General features: G+C 41.6%; 2 protein-coding genes across 12 annotated transcripts in view; one reads left to right on the top strand and one right to left on the bottom strand.

The window, feature by feature from the left end:
- Med12l (mediator complex subunit 12L) overlaps nt 1-23,585 on the bottom strand; it is a 305,880-nt gene that overhangs the window by 113,477 nt on the left and 168,818 nt on the right. The gene's annotated exons all lie outside the window — the stretch shown is intronic.
- On the top strand, nt 1,243-6,576 carry Gpr87 (G protein-coupled receptor 87). Its single transcript, XM_075950613.1, has 2 exons — nt 1,243-1,276; nt 5,534-6,576. Exons 1-2 carry the CDS (start codon nt 1,243-1,245, stop codon nt 6,574-6,576), a joined length of 1,077 nt encoding a protein of 358 aa, XP_075806728.1.

The following is a 23,585-nucleotide window of genomic DNA, read 5'->3' as shown; positions in this document are numbered from 1 at the left end:
ACACCTCTCCTCGCCTCAATAAGCAACGCACACACATGATGCACAGACATACATGCAGGCATAAAACAAATCTAATAATGTTATTTTAAAATACCTATGCATATCAGTGTTGGAGTTTTTAAAAATAACCACCTGTAATTACATATCAGTCTTATTATATATGCATTTATTATGTGATCGGGATTTTTTTAGGGATATGATATAGAAATAAAGTGAAGACAGAAAGGCCGAGATTTGGGAATATACGGAAGGGCCGAAGAGCTTATTTTACACAGTCCTTATTGAATTCCTGTGGAACTGCGGATGGCATTCCATTTCCGAGATGATTCCGTGATTATCACACGTTTGGAATGCCTGACAAAGTTCTCAGAGGAAGCAATGTTGTTAGATGTGTTCTTTCTTAACAATAGGCATAGGTTCTGAATATATGTCTTGTCCACATCACTAGTGTACAACAGGATAGAGTGTGTTTACACAAGCTAAGAGAGATTACTAGCTTACATGAGTGATCTGTCTGATAAAGAATTTAAGAAACCAAAGCTGATACAGAAGAAAACACCCACTGAAATAAACATCTGCCCATCAGTCTAAGAAAAATCGAAAGATTCGCCTTTCGTACTCCCTGATATTTCTGACATCTAGGTCATCACTTCACCCTTAAAATTCATATGTGTGTCTCCAAAATCCTTTCCTCTCCCTCCAGAAGAACTACAAGCAGAACATCCAGAACTGACTCCTGCCATGGTGCTCTGAAACCAAAAAGATATTTTTGGTGTCATTTCCTTCTTTAGTACTTAACTGTTTGTTCCCATTACTTTTAGAATAAACATCCAAATCTTTACCACACACACACACACACACACACACACACACACACACACAATACTGAGCAACTTTTTGACACACTGTGGCATCCAGAGGACACTACACAGACATGGTCATGCTTCACAGCAAACTGAAGAAAGACACAAATACAGATTACTCTTCTGTGGCTAGAATATTCAAATCCACAATGTTGTTTCTCTAATCACAGAGCTTAACAATATCTTGTTTGTGGCTTACTGTCTTTACAGAAAGAAAAACATTATCTATGTAAGGTACTTACAAACTCTTCCTTTTTTTTGTTTTTTTGTTTTCTCCCCAGAAATCAAACCAGGAATAACTTCTGCTGAACTTGTGCCTCAACTGTCCCCAACTATTTCTTGACATGCATCTCTGCTTACAGCACATCACAACCAGAGAATGGGGCTCAACCTGACACTTGCAAAACTACCAAGTAAGCTAAAGACAAAAGTGCAAAGGAACAGTATTTTAACATGACTTGTGGAAGCCTTAGTTCAGAACCAACTGAAAGCCTTTTCTCATTCCAGCCATCCGGGATAGCATCACTAATGTAAACTAGCCTTGCCACAACTGACTTAAAACTTTAGCCAGTCTCAACACTATCTTTAAAAAGGACAGGGATTAACAGAATATTTGAGAAAGATTCGTTAAACCCAAAATAAAGTACATATTACTTTCCTCATTTGATAGTCTACACCAAGGTGTACTGAGGCTCCCCAGGAGGCCAAAAGCAACATCGACCTACTCTACTAGGTAATTATTTAGAAGATGATCCCACAAGGGCCTCTGTAGCACGGTTTGACAACCTATAATTTATACGGCTTTATTATTTCACTCCATCTGGTGGGTAGGGCAGTGACATATGTTGAGAATTTAATATTCCGTGTCAGAGTGACACACCCCGGTGAGCAGCAGAGTAGATTCACCCAAGGCAACAGTGTTGGGATTCTGCCTCGCTGTGGCCATCACTCCCACGGCAACTCCAGAAGAGGGCGTTCTAAGAGTAAGTGGACCCCGTAAGGACGGAGGTGACAGTGATGAAAACGTCTGTCTGGTCTGGCCAACATGGTATGTGACCCACGTGAGACTAGAGCAAGGGCAGTGCAGTGGAGAATGGCCATTGTGCACCGATAGCATGATATCTGGTATGTACACACATATGCTCTCAAGGTTTCTCTACCACCACCACCCCAAACACACTCGTACAGGAATCAAAACAACCACGGGATTAGATTCCCAGCTTGTCTTTGCATTTCTGAAGTTAGCTGAGAAGGCAGAGACGTGACCAGCAAAGGAGTTCTTGCTAATCCCTCTCCACCATCATCCTATATTAAGTGCCAGGATAAACAGGGAATGCCATGCTAGGAAGCACAGAACATGTAAGAACACAGTATTTCTGTTTTAAGTCATTTCTAAATTTTCTTCATGAATGGCCAAGCTCTAAAGTACTGAAGGAGGTTCCTAAATTGGTTGCATTCTTTACTGGAAGAATAACATGATGAAACCAAATGAGTGGGGAAAAAAAAGCCTTTGCCTTTTAATGGGGATGTAAACCTACATCCCCACCAGGAGATCTGAAGGACCGAGGAGAACACACGACGTGAGCTGCTGCGGGGAATTACTTTCCAGGTGAAGCTCTGGAGTCCTTCAGAGCAGCACACAGGTGGTCTTTATCCTGCTACCTAGGTACCATAGTTGTCTACTATTAAATGATTTTCAAAACTAGCCCAGAAGAGGCTTTAACTACTCATTCGTTTAAGCTGTGTAATACATCTGGAATTTGTGAATGAAGTACTAACCAGGGCTAGGCTTACCCCCATGGAACTGGGGAGGCCCAGACTCCAAAAGATTAATTCTGATCATGAGCTAAGGCAGATATTGTGAGCAAGCACAATCAAAATGCCCACACAGACTGTCTCAAAGCCACAGAACAGGCCAAGGACCACTGGGAAGTCACTCATGCTTCAGGGTTTTGCTTCTGCTTTCGACTCTGCTTTGCTTTTTTGGTTGGTTGATTTGTTTGTTTTATCTTGTTAGTTTGTTTTTTAATAAGATAGACTTGTACAAAGACTTCTTTTGATATTCTGATTGAAGACTACCTTTAATATTAACCATAATTGCTAGGTACATTATCATTTAATAAGAGTGCTTGTCTATATAATTATGCCTTGGAATATTATAATAATAATATATAGAAGACAAGCAGCTACCAGAACACTGGAACAGAAGGATGTGTTCTTCTAGGTCACAGCGGGTATACACAGATTGAGGAGCCAATACTAACAGCCGAAATACCCCACACCCAGGAGGTTAAAGCTACTGAATTGTATTAACACTCACAAGGGCTTTCAAAATCAACACATACATGATTGCTACAACATACATAGTTTCCAGAAATGACATCGCTATTCCTTTATAAGCTTTGCCACTCAGCTGAGCACTTTTACCCTGATTAAAACCTACCTGGCTTCCTGTGCTCCCCAGAGTGCTCTCCCCAGGAAGATGACAGTGATAGGTAAAGCTTAACTAGGTAAACCAATTCAAGTAGCTGTCTAAAGCTCAGTAGAGCTGCACCTCTTAGGCTTTTAATGGCTTCAAATGCTGATGTGGATCTTCTGGTAAAGAAACAGCAAAGCGGGGCAACAGTTCCAACTGGAAGCCGGAGAGAGAGGGCAGCTGAATCAGGCGTTTTGAACTTGTAAAGCTTAATAATACCATCAGTCTCCTAACAGGCAAGCCTAGGTATAAATTACTAACCTGTACGGGGATATTTAGGCCAGGAAAACCAGTTTTTAAAAACATAGCAAGGAAGGAAAGGGACAGAAAATATCAGAAAGGGGAGACAGCTCTTGAAAAAAAAAAGAAGCCACACTTAGATTCCAGGTGGTAATTTAAGAACCTGTGTTTGGATTATAATCATCAGAACAGCCTTTCCCGTTTCACTTCTTCAAAGAAAGAAAACAATATATAATAAACAGCTATGTGGGAAAATAAGAGCTAAATTCATGCTGTTCCCTAAACAAAAATCATCCCAAAATATCATTAAGATAAGTTATTATTAACTAGGGGATTAAGCAATCAGAAATGACCTTCCCTATACCCTTACATCTGAACCATGACTTTGTAAGCTAGGATGGTTTATGCTGTCTGTCAAACAGCTGAAAGAGTTATTGAGGAAATGGCTCCAAGGGAAACTGGACAGGCAGGAGCTTCCAGAGCATCAGCTTCCTGTGCAGAGAAGAATGCAAGGAGAAAAATGAGGGCAAGCACCAGGAGGCTGCTCGGGGTAGAGACTGCTCAATAGACCTCTGTCCTTCAACCTCAGAGGCTCTACTTTGGAATACACTACACCAGGCAGCTCACCTCCAAGCTGGAGCAGTCCTGGGAAGCCAGCATGACATCACGAAGAGGAGCAATGGTCTGCAGCACAGACTGGAGCCTTGCACCCCTCATTTAACTGCAAGTTTCCCTCAGTTCCCACAGGAGACTTGATGCAGGAATCAAATGCCTGCATGCTATCTCATCAGCTCAGTAACAGATTGGTGTTAGAGTGCCTTCCATCAGATGCATCAAAAGGTCAAAAAAAAAAAGGATCCTTGCAAATTCATAACAAGCAGAGCAGGTATAATCTAATCTTGTAAATATCAACGAAAGTAGCAGCCTACACGTATTTTTCTTGCACACATTTTTACACAATATATTTTTTGATAATAAATTTGTACACTAACAGAAATGTGAAATCAGTTTGCTTCTTACTCAATTATAGAGACTTACATATCTTCATAACTATCTACTTTAATGAAAATGTACTAGATAGTATATAGTATCTGTAGATAATCATAATCCAAAACCAGGTTTCCTATAGTGATGCCATACCTACTCACAGCTTATGTTCTAGGAAAGAGAGAATAGATTTAACAGAATCCACAAGTTAGAGCTAGCTCTACTCTGGCCTTTGTCACTTAAGAAGAAAGCTGATTTTTGTTTTCTGAAAAAAGAAATCAAAACCACACTTCCACTTCCAACAACGGTCCCTACATAATCTTCAGGAAACAAAGGTTAAGGATTGTGAGTGCTTTATTAGTTCACTTTGTGGTTTTGGGTGACAGCAGAGCTTAAAGCTTGGGTAGTGATAAAGGAATAGACTGTATCAAAGGACACACTGATATAATGTCTATGTTCTGTCTTATTATTCCGGTAAACTTCAATTTTTCTGCCTCAGGTACTGCTGCTTCCATGTGTAACAATACCCGATATTGAACTAAACACCAGGGTTTTATATGGATATAGTATATTCATTTTCAATAGGTTGTCACAGCGAATCAAAGGGTCTTGAAGGGGAGGTCACCAATTATTCAGTCACTCAAAACAATAACCAGGTTCTACTTTAAATGTCAGGATCAGGGCCTAGAGAGATGGCTTGGCTGTTAAGAGTGCTTCGGGCTCACCCAGGGGAATCTGCTCACAAGAGGACTCCAAGTCAAGAACTCACAATTGCCTCAGGTCCAGAGGACCAGAGACCCTCTTCCAGCTTCTGTAGACACTGTCACGCCCACAGGACACACTTAACAGAGACCCAGATATACACATGAATAATTTTTGTAATCTTTGAGATAATGGGCACATTGAGAACATCAGCTCAGCCCTAAAGACGGCGGTTGTACTAACATGAATGTTTCCACTTCTGCAGGTAATGAGCTGTACAGTCAAGCCAGTCACTCTGCAAACAGCACAAGCACGGGACATGGGAAGAATTCCACCCTTCACAACGAATTTGACACCATCATCCTGCCAGTGCTTTACCTAGTTATATTTGTGGCAAGCATCCTGCTGAATGGTCTGGCTGTGTGGATCTTCTTCCACATCAGGAATAAAACCAGCTTCATATTTTACCTCAAAAACATAGTGGTAGCTGACCTCATAATGACACTGACATTCCCATTCCGAATAGTCCGTGATGCGGGATTTGGACCTTGGTACTTCGAGTTTATCCTCTGCAGATACACCTCAGTTTTGTTCTACGCAAACATGTATACATCCATCGTGTTCCTTGGGCTCATCAGTGTCGACCGCTATCTAAAGGTGGTAAAGCCTTTTGGTGACTCTCGCATGTACAGCATAACTTTTACCAAAGTTTTATCAATTTGTGTTTGGGTGATCATGGCTGTTCTGGCCTTGCCAAACATCATCTTAACGAACGTTCAGCCAACTAAGGAAAATATTCATGACTGCATGACACTCAAAAGTCCTTTGGGAGCCCAGTGGCATATGGCTGTCACCTACGTTGACAGCTGTTTGTTTGTGGCTGTGCTGGTGATTCTGATTGGATGCTACATAGCAATATCCAGGTACATCCAAAAATCCAGCAGGCAGTTCATAAGTCAGTCGAGCCGGAAACGAAAGCATAACCAGAGCATCCGCGTGGTCGTGGCTGTGTTTTTCACCTGCTTCCTGCCATATCACCTGTGCAGAATCCCCTTCACTTTCAGCCACTTAGACAGGCTTTTAGACGAATCAGCGCACAAGATTCTCTACTACTGCAAAGAAATGACGCTTTTCCTGTCTGCCTGCAATGTGTGCCTGGATCCAATCATTTACTTTTTCATGTGTAGGTCCTTTTCAAGAAGGTTGTTCAAGAAATCAAACATAAGGACGAGGAGTGAGAGCATCAGATCACTGCAAAGCGTCCGAAGATCGGAAGTGCGCATTTATTATGACTACACTGATGTGTAGGGACCAGAGGCCAGCCGGCCTTCTCTTACCAATGTGTACAATGTGTAAATAAAGGTTTCTTTTTATTATCCCGGCTGAAAGTTGTCTAAACCACAGACTCTTTCCCTAAGCATAAAAATGGCCAGATATTAGGGCATAAATTGGAACAAAGAAAAACATTAAGAAATGAAAAAAAAATATGTGGGATGAAGTGGAGCTGGGAGAACTTCAGAACAATCCGATGAGCAGACCAAGGCCTAGCCATGTAAATGTCTGTGCCTGTTCCCTGGAACACACTCACTGCTGCTGTGACGTCACTGTAGAGCGCTCGCAGCATGGGGAACTCTCAAGGTTCAATACCTGAGCAACAATTGAGTCAGAAGCCTGTGAATTCTGCCTACCTAGGACCCTATGGCCAGTTTCTCTTCATTGTGCTTATTGAAGCCGTAAACACATGACAAGCATATGCAGTGGGGCAATGGGGGCGTGGCAGGAGGGATTATTCCCCTGCACTTCACAGTATGCACTGATGTCACCATCCACTAACTCATTTTGGGTAAGCTACTTTAGAGGAAGGTGTGTGGCTGGATAGTCCAAAGAGTTCTGCTAAACACTGAATTAATATTTGCCATCAATTCATCCTTATGATGTATTTACATGCTCATGTGATAAGGGTAGATGAGAAGCTATGGAGACGTATATTGCTTATCAAATGGTCATCAAATCACTTCTATTTCAATAAAAACAATGCATTAATAAAATATTATTCCCTATACTATATGCCCAATAGGAATATCAACAGTTTAACTATGCTACTGTAAGGTGAAAAATGTAGTTCACTAAGTTATGTCAAAAAGTCCATCGGTAGTCATTTAAATGTTGGGCTACTTTCTCTCCTCTTGCCAACAACACACTTTGAACAACTTGTTTCTCAAAGCTGTATTAGTCCTGTCAGGGGGTCACACCTGTTTTTTTATTTTAATTTTTTATTACATTTATTTTGCGTGTGGGCGTGGGGAATTTGTGCATGCTCCAGCATGCATCTGGATGTCGGAGGACAGCTTGCTGGAGTTTGTTCTCTCCTCCTGTGTGTGGGCTCTAGGATCTAACTCAGGTCCTCAGGGTTGGAAATAAGTGTCTCTCTGTACTGAGCATCTCTCCAGCCCCGGCTTTATTTTTGACACTGTACCAGAAGCTGGAGAAAACCTTAATAGGCAGGGTTAAAATATGCTTACTGATTACAAGACATTGTAGGACCAGGGAGACGGTTCAGTGGGTAAAAGAACTTGAGCAAACCCAGATGAAGTCAGGCATAGTAGCAGACCCCTGTAATCCCTGATCTCCTACAGCAACATGGGAGACAAAGACAGGAGAATCCCCAGACACAGCCCAACTAACTGGGCACGGACAGCAATGAACAAGGGCAAACACTGACCCCCACATGTATGCTGCGACATGCATGCCTGCATTCACATTAGCACATGTGCACACATACATACATACACACATTCAAAAGAAGCACTGTAGTTAACAGAGAAAAGAGACACACAGAAATGACTACTGTATTTCACTTACATTCTAGAAAATTACCAGATTCTGAGGACTGAGCAAGAACGGCAGCATGATGGCGGCCGTCGATAGGCACCAGAACAGTGTAAAGACTCCAAACTATGTAGGAAGCACGACAATTTCAGCACAGGAGTTTTTATGAAAGGAGATAAAAGATCTGATACCTTTTATCAAAATACTAATCTCTCAAGATTTTCAACTCCCTAAATGAAACAGCCATGCAAGTAAATTATTTTTATTTACCGTGTTTGGTCACTGGCATGGTGACCAGCAGCACCAACTGTGTGACACTAAGCAGGTTAACACGGGTATGTTTCAGATCAGCTCGTGAGAGCAGACGGAAGATGAAGGCCTCCACCTGCTTTCCCCAGAACGACCAGGAAGAGGGACAGCTGCCCTGAAACGAAGTAAGAACTATACTGCAGCAGGGAAAAGTCCTTCAGTCCAACCTGACCTTGCTTCCTCTACTTCTCTCCACCACACCACAGGACCCAGTCAGAGAACTCAGGGACATTACCAGCTTCAGTACTAGAGGGCAATGTTAATTGCACAGCCCCTCTGGACCCGAGAGAGCAGAAAGGCTTCTTTATGGCATCAATGGACTCTATGTAACACTGCAGTTTACGGGATGCTCTAGCCCAGACTTCAGCTCATTTGTGATTCCAGATTCCATTTGAAGAAGTCTTTCAAGTATGTTAAATCTCAGTTACTATCTCTAGATTGGACACCCTCAAGGTTATTGGAGCTATTTAATGTGAGGTTGATCATATTTCTCTGAAATGGTATTGTTAAACCAATGGCATACCTCCAAGCATTGACTCAGAAAAAGGCTAAGCAGGATTATCCTCATTTTAAAAGTCATATGATAAAATCTATCTAAATTGCAATGCACATTTTACATCAATATCTGAGACTGACTTATCCAGGACCAAGATTTAACAACTTATAGAACAGTAATAGTGACAGGAGGGATACAGACGACAGCATCAGTGCTGGAGAGCATACACAAAGTTCTCTTCAAAGTGATTCTATTTGAAGGCTTTTGAAAATGGCAGTTCTGAAGTGACCTCAATCAGGAAATAGAGTGTTCATTAGGGCTTTGGAATTACATGGGTTGAGAACCCTTTATTTGAAATCTCTGGGACCGGAAACATTTCAGATTTCACGCGTTGGGTGTGGGAATATTTGTGTTGTAGCTGACAGAGTATCTTCAGGATTTTCTGAAGTGTAAGCACAAAATCCGTTCAGTTTCACACACAACCTCCCACGCATCCTGGGGATACTCTGTGTGCTGTGCCTCTGCCCTGGCTGCCACCCATCACATGGCGGCGCCTGGGCCATCAATGTCAGACTTCAGAGCATTTCAGACCCCCGATTCTGGATTACAGATAGCTGCCAAGTGTGGGGATGAGATTTCAGAATCCTCTCACATGGATAAATGCCATATTCACTCGTTCTTACATGTAGAGATTCAAAATAAAATTTTAATTTTTTATAAAATCAAAATAAAATATTAACCTTTTAAAAAATTCTGATATTCAAAGAAACTAACCTTACTTACTGTTGATTAGAGAACTTCATAAATTCCTAATACTCATTATGAACACTAAGCCAGTATTTCTTTTTCAGATAAAGCTTCAAGGACAGAGTACCTAGGAAAACACATTAATTTAGATTAAATACTCAAAACAAAATGTGTGTATGCCTCTGTGTGTGTGTGTGTGTGTGTGTGTGAGAAAGACAGAGAGAGAGAGAGATGTGAGGAGAGAGAGAGGGAGAATTTTCATGTACATACAGGACTGTGCAGTTTAATTCAATAAATCATATAATCACAATATGGAAATATATCAGAAAAAAACAAAGTTAAAGACAGGACACAGAAAAATCTAATGATCAATTGACCAATTAAATACACACACACACACACACACACAGAGAGAGAGAGAGAGAGAGAGAGAGAGAGAGAGAGAGAGAGAGAGATATTAAACTCCATAAGAAGCCAATGAACAAATCATTATAAACACTTACCGGGCAGACGCTACACAAAAGGGCACTGAGTTCAGCACAATATAAAACAATCTTTATGTATCCCTCATGATTTCTAAGAATCACTCCTAAAATGTACAAATTTTTACATTTCAACCGGTAACAAAGCAGCAGGAGGCTGCGATTTGGCCTCCATCACCATCTAGTGGTAAAGCTCATGAAACATACATCCCATGTCCTAGCCCTTTATGCACACAAGTATTCAGGTAGGGTGAGGTAGACTTGTCCGAGAAGAGCAATTAACATGGACAAGAAGCTAACCTAGAATGCAAAAAGAAAAAACTCTGAAGGACTCGAGTCAGGGATTTGACAGAAGCAAACACCAAGTACTCTTTCTGAATTAAAAGAGGGAGTTCCGAAGAATAAACCAGCTTGGTGCTTTTCAAAGACTATTGCGGCTTTGAACACCGACTGCCTCTTTCTTAATACTCACTCTCTAATACAGACTGGACATCTTTTCTGTAATGCGTGAACCTTCCTTGCTCCTTTTCAGAGACTGAATCAGGTTCCGACACTGTGTATTTTGTGCTTTCGGCGGACACCCGAGTTTCCTGTGGACATCTCATTCTCTAGCTTTTTCCTCATCGATACCCAGATGTTCATGCACAGCTGAAATCATCTGGCAGCTGACACGCGAGCTGAATATTTGCAAAGTCGGCTGTGAATTCTGCATTTCCATCTGATTTCAATTTCACTTCTCAAACTGTCAGTTTGACCTCCCGATGTACATTCATCTCTGGTGTTCAACGGCCAGATTTTTAAAACCTTCATGTTATTATTGGTAAATGGGGAAGAAACACAAGGTGTCACAAAACTTGGGTTGGTGCCTCAGTTACCTTTCTCCTGCTATGATAAAACATTGCAGCCATGGAAACCTACGGACAGAAGTTTCTTTGGCCTTATGTTTTCAGAAGGTGAGCTTATTTCGGTGGGGAAGCAGGGCAGCAAGGGCAGGCATCGCAATAGGAACAGGAAACTGAGAGCGTGTAGACTTTACTGTGAACTAGAAGTAGGGTGAGGCTGTCAACTCTCAATGCCCGGCCCCAGCGATGTAAGTCCTCCAGCAAGGCTGGACCGCCTAAACTCCCCAACAGTACCACCAGCTGGGCCTGTGGTATTCAAACACTGAATCTACCCAGGGTGTTTCTCACTCACAGCACTACAGTGGGTATGAATAACAACGGAGCCCTAACATCAGTGTGAGGGACAAATCCTGTCCTGATAAATGGACTTGTCGTTCACGGCACTTGTGCTTACTAGGCACAGAAGCAGGGGACAAGTCTCTACTATGGAAGAACTTCCTGTTTTGAAGATGTCAACCACTAAGCCCAACTACTCAACACTAGAACCATAACTCATACACCAATTTTACAAAAATCACCTCTGAAGTACTGATATCTATTTTACTAAAACAAGTTTCTGAAGATAACTGCAGGCAACGAGAAGAAAATGCCTGGGGTTCAGGAAATATGGAACTCCAGGAATGCTGCTCCCAAGTCCTAGCGCAAATATAGAGAAGTGATCAATGTTCAAAGTAATAAACAAGGCTCTTTTTCATGCTGTTTCTGTGTAATCACAAATGTTATAGAAAGAAACAAATCAATGAAGCTGGGCTGTCAATTCCAAGGCTTGTGCTATTTACAAGGCTGTACGACTCTTCCCTTGAACGCAGTCCACAGCACCATCCTGCACCCAGTACTGGTACTGGTCTTTCTCTTCCGCACTGTCAGCAGCAGGCCTGGAACAGATGCTACACATCCACTCCCAGGACCCACGGATAAGCCTGGCCTCCGCAGAGCCTGACCCTGCAGGCTGACTTAGTTCAGGCCTGCGGACAGCTGTGCGGTCAACGGAGGAGCAAGGGCTCTAGAGGTGAGCAGAGATGGATCCCTCCACTCCTAGTCATGACTCCGAGCTGAAGGCACAACTACAGACTGAGCTTGCCCACTTCTCAGACTTTAACCCTGCTAATGACCTTCAAATAGCTCTCATTTATTGAACACCCCATATAGGCTCTGATGTCAACTGTCCAACCAGTCAATCCCCACAGCCAACTCATAAGGAAGGACTAGCATTACTCCCAGTCAGAACATCCAGGTGACTTGCCCCAAGGTTGCAAGCCAAGAAAGACTATGGTGAGATTAATGACCACCAATTTATCTCCAAATGCTTAGGTGAAAAACCACAGCCCTTTGCTGAAAAGAAACAAATTCTTAAAGACATTACCAATAATTTTAACAGTCTGTCTGTTTATATTAGCAATTGCTATTAATACAGGTAGGTTATTAACATGTGTAAATAACATTTGGGTTGGAGTTAGTAAGCTTATTTTTGTTTATTTTTGTTCCTCAACAATTACTCTATAATTTATTTTCAAAATTCAGATATTTTTGAGTAGCTATCACTGAGCTGGCATGGCAGGAGTTGAGAAAATGAGCCCATAGGCACACATGATGTCACGCTCAAGATATGCATGTAAAAATAAAGATGTCTATATGAGCACTGCATAACTAGTAAAACGTGCTTTTTTATTCAATAAAGAAATTTGGGCTACATTTTCAAATTGATTAAACTAACTGGTCCAGATGAAGCAGGCTGCCAGCTGTGGTGGAGCACAGAAGGAATCCCACAGAGGTGGAGACAGTGAGATAAGGAGTTCGAGGTCATCCTTGATTACCCAGGAAGTTGGAGGCCAGTCTGGGCTATAGGAGACCCTGTCTCAAAACAAAGAAACAGCAAACCTACCTAAAACCTACAAAGAAGACTAACTGTTGCACTGAAGCTATTAACTAAAGAGACAACCAATCTTTACGGTATTAATTGCTGAAACCCACAAAGAATCCAGAATTATAGACATTATAGACATTATAGACATGTGCTTTGCTGGAGAGCAAGAAAACTGAATACAGCTTCAGAAAGCACACGGCCTGGCTTGTGATTGCTGAAGCACTTCCTCTCACTGGCTGTTAACCCGCAGGCAAGTTCCTGAAGCCTCCAGCCCACAGGAACTTGTTGGGCATGTCTCCCAAGTTTCATCCCAACTCTGCATGTCTCCCAAGTTTCATCCCAACTCTGGTGACTTTGGAAAGCTAACTGTCCAAGCTTGTTCCGTCCAATGACGGGGAAGCTCAGGAATGAGAGCACTAAATAAACCAATCACCTCGCAGAGTGGCCCCTCACCCTCCCAGATCGGTCCCAAGCTTGAATCACTAAGCATACCTGGCTGGCTTCAGAAGCCTGCAAAACAGGCTCTAAAGGGCAGAGACTGGAGCGATGAGATGACCTAACCGCCCTGGAATGATCTTCACTGTCCGCAGATTAATGCCGCCCCTGCACTAACCTTTCCTTACAGGACACAGCACTGAATGGATTCATCCTGTTCACGCAGTAGGTGGTTTTTTTGTTTGTTGTTTGTTTTTTAACATATTTGCTCAACAAACTTTTAAGTACTTCCTGTAATACTGGACACTGAGGACACCAAATCAAACAAGCCACGAGGGACAGCCACTGCCCATGTTAGCTAGGTATGAGTCCAAAACAGAGGTCCCCTTTGGAAGTATAAAAACATGCCCAAGTATGGTGATGGTTGAGCTCCATCTAGGGGCAGCTCCGAGCAGAATGAAGATAGGAGAAACATGATTTTCCTGAACTTAAGTTAAAACACAGACACCTGCTTTTGATTTGTCCGCATCTTTTCAAAACAAAACAAAACAGAAGACTCCCACGCAAAGATGAAACACGTGTTCACAACTTTCTGGACTGTAACAAGGTTCTCAATGTTGAACTTCGGCTAACGTCCACTGAAATGCACTGCCCTTCAAGCTTGAGCCGAGGAGCACAGAGTCCGGGGAGCACAGAGTCCGGGGAGCACAGAGTCCGGGGAGCACAGAGTCCGGGGAGCACAGGGTCTGGGGAGCACGGAGAGCCTGTTGGAGTGGCACGGGGCTGACATTCAAGTGCGGACACTACCCTCTCATCAGTACCGCGTCCAAGAGAGGCGCTGTGAGCTGTCCAGAATCCTGTATGTCCCGCACAGGGATCATTTTATAAACCGACATTTCGGTCTGCCAGAAGGTGGTGGCATTGCATCAGACATCTGGTCCTCCATCACTCTCAGACAGAGGAACAGAATAACTGTGAACTCACTACCAGAGAATCACTTAGCAATGCCGTGACTTCTATCATGTTTCCACGGCAGAATAATGGCCTCATCCTTGACTACTCCAAACCAACAGGTTTTGAGCAGGGCTTAATGTGTCACACAGAGAACCACAGTCATGCTCTTCATGAAATATTTTACAAGTTTAGACCTTTTTATTCCTTATTTTTAAATTGCCCAGTTTAACGATAGTCATCATTTTCTTTTTTTTTTTTTAATTTATTTTTTGGATGACCTCAGTGTAATGGTTTAGCTAAAACCATTACATCAGTGCAGTTTCCCAAGGAGAGGCAGCAGGCCACGAGGGGATGACAGGTCCCACCACCTGAGGCCTCTGGGGGTCCCAGGCAGGTGGGAGGTGGCGGGTGAGAGACAGAGAGGCCATGCAGAAAAAGTAGGTATAGTTTATTCAGTGGGTTATAGAAGGACAGTGAGGGGGTAGAGAGGGACAGGGAGGGGGAGAGAGAGAAAAAAAAGAGGGAAAGAGAAAAGAGAGAGAGGGGGAGGGAGAGGGAGGGAAGGGAGGGGCAGAAGAGAGGAGGCAGCAGACACCTCTCCCAAAAAGAGATGGGGCCAAGAGAGGGCTTGCTGGCTGGAAGCTGACCTAAGATCCACTTGCCTAGGCAGGGGGTGGGGGAGTGGGCATGGCTTGTCTCTTAAAGGGACAGGATAGACCATTACACTCAAGATGTCAGATTTATTATTATTATTATTCTCTCATATATTACATCCCAACCTCAGTTCCCCTCCATCGTATCCTCCCAACCCCCACTGTTCCTCTCTCCCAGAGCTACTCCACCTCTGTTTCCCTTCACAAAAAAAGCAGGATTCCCAGGGATGTCAACCTAACATGTCCTAAGAAGTGAGAGGAACACTAGGCACATCCCCTCATGTCAATCCCGGAAAAGGCAACGCAGTAGGAGGAAAAGTACCCCAAGAGCAGGCAAAAGAGTCAGCGACACCCCCAGTTCCACTGTTAGGAGTTCCCCCAAAACACCAAGCTGCACAACCAGAACATAAATGCAGAGGACCTAGCTCAAGCCCATACAGGCTCCCTGACTGTCCCTTCAGTCTCTGTGAGCCTTGCTTAGTTGATTCTGTAGGCTGTATTCCAGTGATTTCCTAGATCCCTCTGGCTCCTACAATCCTTCACCCCCTCCTCTGCAAGATTCCCCAAGCTCCTCCTAATGTCCAGCTGCATGTGTTCCCATCGGTAGTTGGATGAAGCCTCTTTAACGACTATTATACTAGACTCCAGTCTAGAAGAACAGCAGAATATCATTAGGAATCATTTCATTGACTTTTTTTTCCCAGTTGTTTTTGTCTGCGGGCTATTCAGCCTCTAGTTCCTGGCCCTTCAGGTAGTGAGTATCAGGTGTGGGCTCCCTCTGGTGGCATGGGTCTCAAGTTGGATCCATCACTGGTTGACTACTCCCATAAGTTCTGCACTGGTTCAGAAGATAAGACTTTCCAAAGAGAATGGATTCTCAAAAGCCAATACAAGTAGCAGGGATAAATCCTGGTGCCATTGCCAGTGCCCCCACCTACATTCAGAGGGTCTAGTTTGTTCCAAGGCTGGTTCCTTCCCTATCTGGTCATAGTTGGTGAGCTCTCATTTGGTCAGGCAAACTGTTTCAGTGGGTGTCCCCATCATGGTCTTGACCTCTTCGCTCATATTCTCACTCCTCCCACTCTTCAACTGGACTTTGGGGGCTCAGTCCAGTGCTCTGCTGTGGCTCGCTGCCTCTGCTTCCAGCAGTTGCTGGATGAAGATTCTATGGTGACATTTAAGGTAGTCATCAATCTGACTACAGGGCAAGGTCAATTTGGGCACCCTCTCCACTATTGCTTAGGGTTTTAGCTGGAGTCATCCTTGTGGATTCCTGGGGATTTCTCTTGAGTCTGGTTACTTGCTAGCCCCATAATGGCTCCCTCAATCAAGATACCTTTTTCCTTGCTCTCCGTCTCTGCCCTTCCCCCATCAACTATCTTAAACCACAGTTTCAATTACTTTAGCAGAAGTCCTTATAACGTCACGGCATATGGAGTCACAAACAGCACAGCATGACCTTTTAGACCCTATGCCTGCACCACAGGGTACTCACAGTCCTTTCGATGCCATGCTGCCAGTCACGAGTCTACAAACAAGAGCTCCCCTCCTGTAAGGCTGCACGCCAAGGTCAGCATGCCAGTTTTGCTTCTGGGAACTACCAGAGTTTATACCTGGCCTTGCCTTTAAGACTTCTGTGTCATTAACCCAATGTGTTTCTCAATGACCAGTGGAGTCCCATTTGTATAGACCCTACACCTACAAACACATGCTCTACTATAAACCAAATGCAACAAACTCTTTCTGAAAATAACTTTCTTAACACTTACATACCTTGGACTAGTAGGATAGTCCAGTGGGCAAAGGTGTGTGTGTTCAGGTTTGCCTGACTAATGGAATTCCACATCCCACAAGGTGGCAGCAGAGAACCAATTCCAAGAGTTGCCTGACCGCCACACACATGTTGTGGCATGGTTAAGCATACATGTACACACCTCTGTGCGCACGTGCGCGCATGCACACACACATTAAAAACATTAAACAAGTCAATAAATGGATACTATGTGATTAAAATGAATTCACTAGAACATTCATACTAATCTAAACATTCAACACCAGAGACTGAAATTACGAAATGTTAAAAGGCCAGGAAAAAGAATAAGGTCTACAATACTCATAAGAACAAGTCTTCAAAATAGTCGTGGGGATGAGGAAAAGTGCACCTAAACTCAATGCAGCAACTGGAAAAAGGCTGGGACAGTACAGCAGCAATAAGACTGTTTTCACGCTTTTTAAAAAAAAAAAAAAAAAGCTTGTGAAATACATAAAGCTAAGAATGATACGTAAGAGCATGGGGACATGGCTCAATGGGTAAAGGGCTCACACTGCAAACATGAGGACTTCAGGTCAGATCCCCGCACACATATAGAAAGCGAGGCACAGCAGTGCATGCGTGAGCCACCTCAGCAGAGGCAGCAACACAAGAATCCCTAGGGTTCACTGCTCAGCCAAGCTAGGGAATCAGGGACTTCTAGTCTCAGGGAAAGAACCGAGTCAAAAATTAAAGTGAAGCATGAGTGAAGAAGATGAAGAAAATACTGCACACTGAGATCAGGCTCTGCATGATGAGCCTGCATGTCCACCTGTGTACACACACACAGAGACAGAGACAGAGACAGAGAGACAGACACACACACATGCACACACATACACACACAGAGAAACAGAGACAGAGAGAGACAGACACACACACATACACACACAGACAGAAACAGAGAGACAGATACACACGCACACACATACACACACACATAGACAGAAACAGAGAGACAGATACACACTCACACGCACACACATGCACAGACACAGACACACACACATGCACACACACACACAGAAACAGAGAGACAGATACACACGCACACACATACACACACACATAGACAGAAACAGAGAGACAGATACACACTCACACGCACACACATGCACAGACACAGAGACACACACATGCACAGAGACAGAGACAGATAGACAGAGACAGAGAGAGCAAAAGAGAGAGAAAGGGAGAGAGAGGCAGAGAGAAACTGACCACGCACAAGGCTGGTAATATAGCTCATTAATGAAGCAAATGTTTAGCTTTTCAGGAGAGCCTAAGTTTGATTCCAAGCACTGCTGACACCCCCTCCCCCCACCCACACACTAAATAATCACAAGAAATTAGACTTTTGAGCGAGAAACAAGATGGACATTTATAGAATTGGAATGTGAAAAGAAAAGCTGCTTTGGGCTATGGATGATAGGCCAGATCAGAACTGACTGGAAACAATAACACACATATTTTGGGATTATGTGTGTTAAAATCTGTCTGTTTGTAGTAAGAATTCACGAGGGATGTTTATATATAACCAGTCTTATTACTAACAAGGCAGGGCCCTGCCTGGAAACTGTACAAAAGAAAGGAATAGTGTGTGACCGTGAGCATGTCCAGTTGGGCGGGGTGAGGGGGTGGGAAGCTTTGAGAAAAAAATAAACAAGGGTGAACTTGAATGTCACAGTTCCACAAAAGGAAATGGGAACATGTCAAGGGAACAAAAATTCTTTAACGCAATCCCAAACATCATAGATAAACAGAAAGTAAATACTCATTATTCTAACTTTTTTTTTCCTTTTCAAGGATGAGTGTCTCAAAGAAAGGAACCATGCCCTCTTTTATTTTATATTTTACATTTTATTTATGTGATATGTTAATTAAAATAGAATTACACCGCTTTCCCTCCTCCGTTTCCTCCCTCTAGCCCTTCTCAGCTACTTGTCCTCAAATTGCTAAAGTCCCTCCTTAAGTCAATATCCTAAGTGAGCAAGGGTCTAAACAGAGAGTTCTCAGTAGAAAAAAAAATTAAAATGGGTAAGAAATCTTTTTTAAAAAGTTTATTATTCTTAACAATTAGAGAAATGTAAATTTAAAAAAACATCGAGATCCCATCTTACCGAGTTAGATGGCTAAAATAATTGAACGCCTGCGATAAACGCTGTTGATGTGGAGGGGCAGCAGGCACCTTCACTCACTGCTGCTGGGAATGCAAACCAGTGCAGCCCACCCTGGAAATCAGTACGGAGAGCCTTTCAATACAAAAACTAAAACTCACATGGCATATGTCCAAAGGACTAGGCATTCTACTCCGCAGAAACTTGCTCAGCCATGTTCATTGCTGCTCTACTCATGAGAGCTAGCAAACGGGAACACCCTAAATATCCCTCAATAGATGAACTGATACTGAAAATGGGTTACATTCACAAAGGAATATTATTTGCCAGTAACGAGAAATGACATTCTCAAATAAATGGATATACCTAGAAGAGATTATATCAAGCGAGAAATAATTATTTTATTAGCAGTTATGTTAAATTGTCCCTTGTGTCTAATATTGAAATAAGGACAAGTTATTTCTATTGTTAATTATCATAAGATTAATTTTATAAGCATATGTATATATATATATATATAATCAATATATACTGACTATTAAACTAAAATGCTTTTCAAGCAATAAGAGACTTTAAACTCCAACAAGAAAAAAAAATGTATTGTATAGCAACTAATCTGTCCATTTACTCACAAACACAAAATGTCCAGCATTAACATTATGGAAAACAATATGGAGAAAAGATCAATTTGAATCCTCCATGGAAATATTTATGGATTGCTCACAAATCTGACCATATTTCCATAAGCTTCATACTCCACACCAGACCTGGTAATGAGTCAATTGCACGTATAAATTTTGTACGCCAAGATTTTCTTGCCAAGAAGCAGTAAGAACAGCAGACAAGGGAAAATCATGTTTATGTCATCCCCGCCGTCTAGTGCATGAAAAACCAGTAAAGAAAAACAAGCCGTAATTGGGACTGGGTCCCTCTAATCCAAGACGGTGCCGTCTGCGAGGCATGGCAGATGTACTTGTCATCTAATTTCTCAGAAGGCTGATGCAGGAAGATGCTACAAATTTCAGTCAATCCTCAGCTCCTTACTGAGTTCAACGTCAACCAGGTCTAAAGAGTGGAACCTTAGGTAAAAACAAGCAACTAAATAAAACTGAAAGCACAATTAATATGCTCCCAAACCCAACAGTGGAACATCAACATATTCAACAAATTTCAAAGGTTAGAGTATTTCAAGTTGTCAGATGAGGGATAACCAACCACTAAGGCTAACAAGCTATTTATCGAGACTAAAACAATCCTTCCTGTAGGGAGGATAATTAAGACCAAGATATACATAATGAGTAAAAGAAACAAGATTCATAAAATTAAGAGAAAAGAAAGACAGACAGAGAGACAGACAGAGGGACAGACATAAAGAAAGGAAATGCCCTACCACTCCAGCCTTACTTCCTACGAGAAAAACTGCAGCCACACAAAGTGAAGCAGACCTGGGTAGTCTACCGGTGGTCTCCCTCCACTCCTCCACAACTTGAGCCCCCTAGTCCTGCTTCCTCAAACAGGCTTACCTCTCATCCCATTTCCCTTGTTTTGAGGCTGGCCACAGAACCCCAACCCTACTTCCTACCAGAGATCCTATAACTACTGCAGCTGTATGAATCCATGCTGCCCTCCCATCTCTATCCCAGTCCTACTAACCCCCCCCCCCCACTTAGCCTAGCTCCCTTTCTTTGTGGCTCCCCACAGCTCTAAGTAGGCAGGCTGCCTCCCTGTGCCACATCCTTATCATTAAAACGCAAATAATATGAAAAGCCAAGAAAGGATAGCCCAACCCACACACATCCACCAGTCCTATAAATACATTCCCCAGTGCAAATTACCTAGATCAGCTCCGGGACACAGACCTTCAAAGAACAATGAAACTTCACCAGAGTTTAAGGAGTTTAAATAAACTAACAAACAACTCAGTGAACTGAAGAATACATCCAAAAGTGATCCCAGGAAAAAGAAAAACCTACCACTGAATGAGACAATGAAGACAATCTAGGATTGGAAAACTGAACGCAACAAAGATGGATTTTGAAGAGAACTCAAGATGAAACTAAAAACCTCAAAAATCCAATTAGAAATTTATGGGAAAGTCATACAAAGAGTGGATCAAATAGAAGAAAGAGTATTTGAAATTGAAGATAAAACAGAATGAGAAGACACCAGCAAAAAATATGAAAAAAAAATTAAAAATACATAATAGGAATTGCCGGATACAAGGGAGAAACCCAATATCAAATTATAGTCATCAATGAAGAAGAATCCAAAGTCAATGGTATAGATCAAATATTCAACAAGATCATGGAGGAAACACTTCCCAGAATTAAGTAAAGACAGTCCCACACAGATGTAAGCAGCAACAGAACACCAATTAGAACTAGAAAAGAGTTTCGCCACAACCTCTTATAATGAAAGCACCATAGATACATAACAAAGGAGGAGTTTGGAAAACCGCAAGAGAAAACAAACACAGTCTTATATAAATAAAGAAAAATAACATCAGAATGATAACTGATTTCTCAAAGGAAAATTTAAAAGATAGAATAGCCTGAAGCAATGGACTTCAAGTTCTAAAAACCATGGATGCCAATGTAGGCGACTCTGCTCAGAAAAACTGTCAGCCCTAATTGAAGAAAGAAAACTTTCTATGATATAAATAGACAGGAATCTATGCTCACCAAACAAAGCCTACAGAGAATCCTGAAAAGAATTCTTCTTAGTGAAGAGAAAGATAATCATTGTCAAAAGACTATAGAAAAACAATCAATGATGATATAATTACTGGAACCTAAAGTAGAACACAAACAACAGAATAAGAAAATGACTACAATCAACAACCATCTATCAAAAAAATAAATATCAATGGCCTAATCTTTTAATGAGTTAAGAACAAAGTCCATCTGTCTGCTGTCTATATTTAACTTACCTTAACTTTAAATATAGACAGCAGTTAAAGCAAAAGGGTATAAAAAAGTATTTCAAGCAAATGGGACCAAGAAGTGAACAGATGTAACTGTCCTGTTATCTGATGAAACAGATTTTGAAACTAATCCAGAGAAATGAAGAAAGATATTTTATTTTTATCAAGGGAATAATTAATTAAGGGGACATACAATCCTAAACATATACACAACAAACTCCAGCATATTAGTTTCATTAAAAATGTTACTAATGATATATTTGACTTAAAGATATAGATTAACTCCAACGCAGTAATAGCAGGTGATTTCACTGCCCCACTTTCCGCAACAGACAGGTCTTCTAGACAAAAATAAAACAGAGAAATGACAGAATGGAATGCCATTATACATAGAAGAGAACTTACATATTAATCTACCCAAATACCAAGATCCGCACACACACATATCTCAGCAATACATGGATGTATTCTCTACAATAAATCACATCCTGGGTACAAAACAAATCTAAAAAGAAATTGAAAAGCACTGAAATAACTCCCAATATTTTATTTGGTCAAAATACAATAAAAATTATATTCAACAGCAAACAAGGCACTGGTAAGTGTATAAACTCATCAATGTTAAATATTATATAATGATGGATGGTTCAAAGAAAAAAATGAAAAGGTTTACAAATCTGCAAGTAAATGAAAATGGCCACACATGATCACAAAACCTCCAGGACACATTAAAAGCAGTCCAAGAGGGAACTTTTAGCTTTAAGTGCCTACATATAAATTATTACAAAACTATTACTTTTTAATAAGAACAGAAGAACACATCCACACTCATCTTACAAAACTAATGTTGCTTTGATACCAAATTCAGGAAAAGCTACAACAAAAGAACCCCAAACCATAGGCAAATATCCTGATGAGCACTGATGAAATAATCCTTAATAATGTGCTTAAAAATTACAGGCACATTATCAAAACGACAATCCACCACAAACAAGGTGACTTTATATCAGAAATACAAAGATGGCTCTATATATGTAAATAAATTAATAAATCATTTAAATAAGACAAAGACAAAGAACCCACACAATTATCTATTAGATACAAAAAAGACCTTTTCACAAAGTTCAGTGCCTTCAACATAAAAGCCCTAGAAAGAATAGGACTGGAAGGAACACACTCCAACATTAAAAAAGATACACACACACGTGTGTACACACACACACACACACACACACGAATCCACAGCCAACATCGCCCTAAGTGGAGAAAAGCTTGAAGGAATCCCATTTAAATTAGAAACAAGTTAGAGCTGTCTCTATCCATACTCCTTTCCAGTATAGTGCCTGGAGCATTAACTAAGGCAATAACAACAACAACAAAGTTACAGGGTGCAAATAGAAAAATACACAAAAAATTCCCTGAATTACACCAGAAAACTAAAAATTATCAACAATTTCAGCAAAGTGGAAGGATACAAAATCAGCTCACAAAATTGGGTCTCCTTTCTATATACCAATCACACACCGATAAGGAGAGCGTGGAAACGCTCCTTTCACAGGGGCTGCCAAGAAGACTGAAGTACCTAGGGATAAACCTGTCCAAATACATGAGAGACCTCTACTATAGCAACATTAAATCTCTGAAGAAAGAGACCGAGAAAGACACTAGAAAATGAGAAGATTCCTCAGGCTCATGGCCTGGAAGAATCAACATTATGAAGATGATCATTCTACTACATGCAATTTACAAACACAATGAAATTCCACAATACTCTTCACAGGGAAAAACACGCTAAAATC

The sequence above is a fragment of the Microtus pennsylvanicus genome, chromosome 16 (assembly GCF_037038515.1).
Source record: "Microtus pennsylvanicus isolate mMicPen1 chromosome 16, mMicPen1.hap1, whole genome shotgun sequence".
In the NCBI taxonomy this organism is placed as follows: Eukaryota; Metazoa; Chordata; class Mammalia; order Rodentia; family Cricetidae; genus Microtus; species Microtus pennsylvanicus.
This window is presented reverse-complemented; position numbering and strand designations above follow the sequence as displayed.

Coding starts and splice junctions, on each gene's coding strand:
- Gpr87 (XM_075950613.1), top strand. CDS start 1,243: ATGGGGCTCAACCTGACACTTGCAAAACTACCAA. Junction 1,277..5,533: donor GACACTTGCAAAACTACCAA/GTAAGCTAAAGA, acceptor CCACTTCTGCAG/GTAATGAGCTGTACAGTCAA.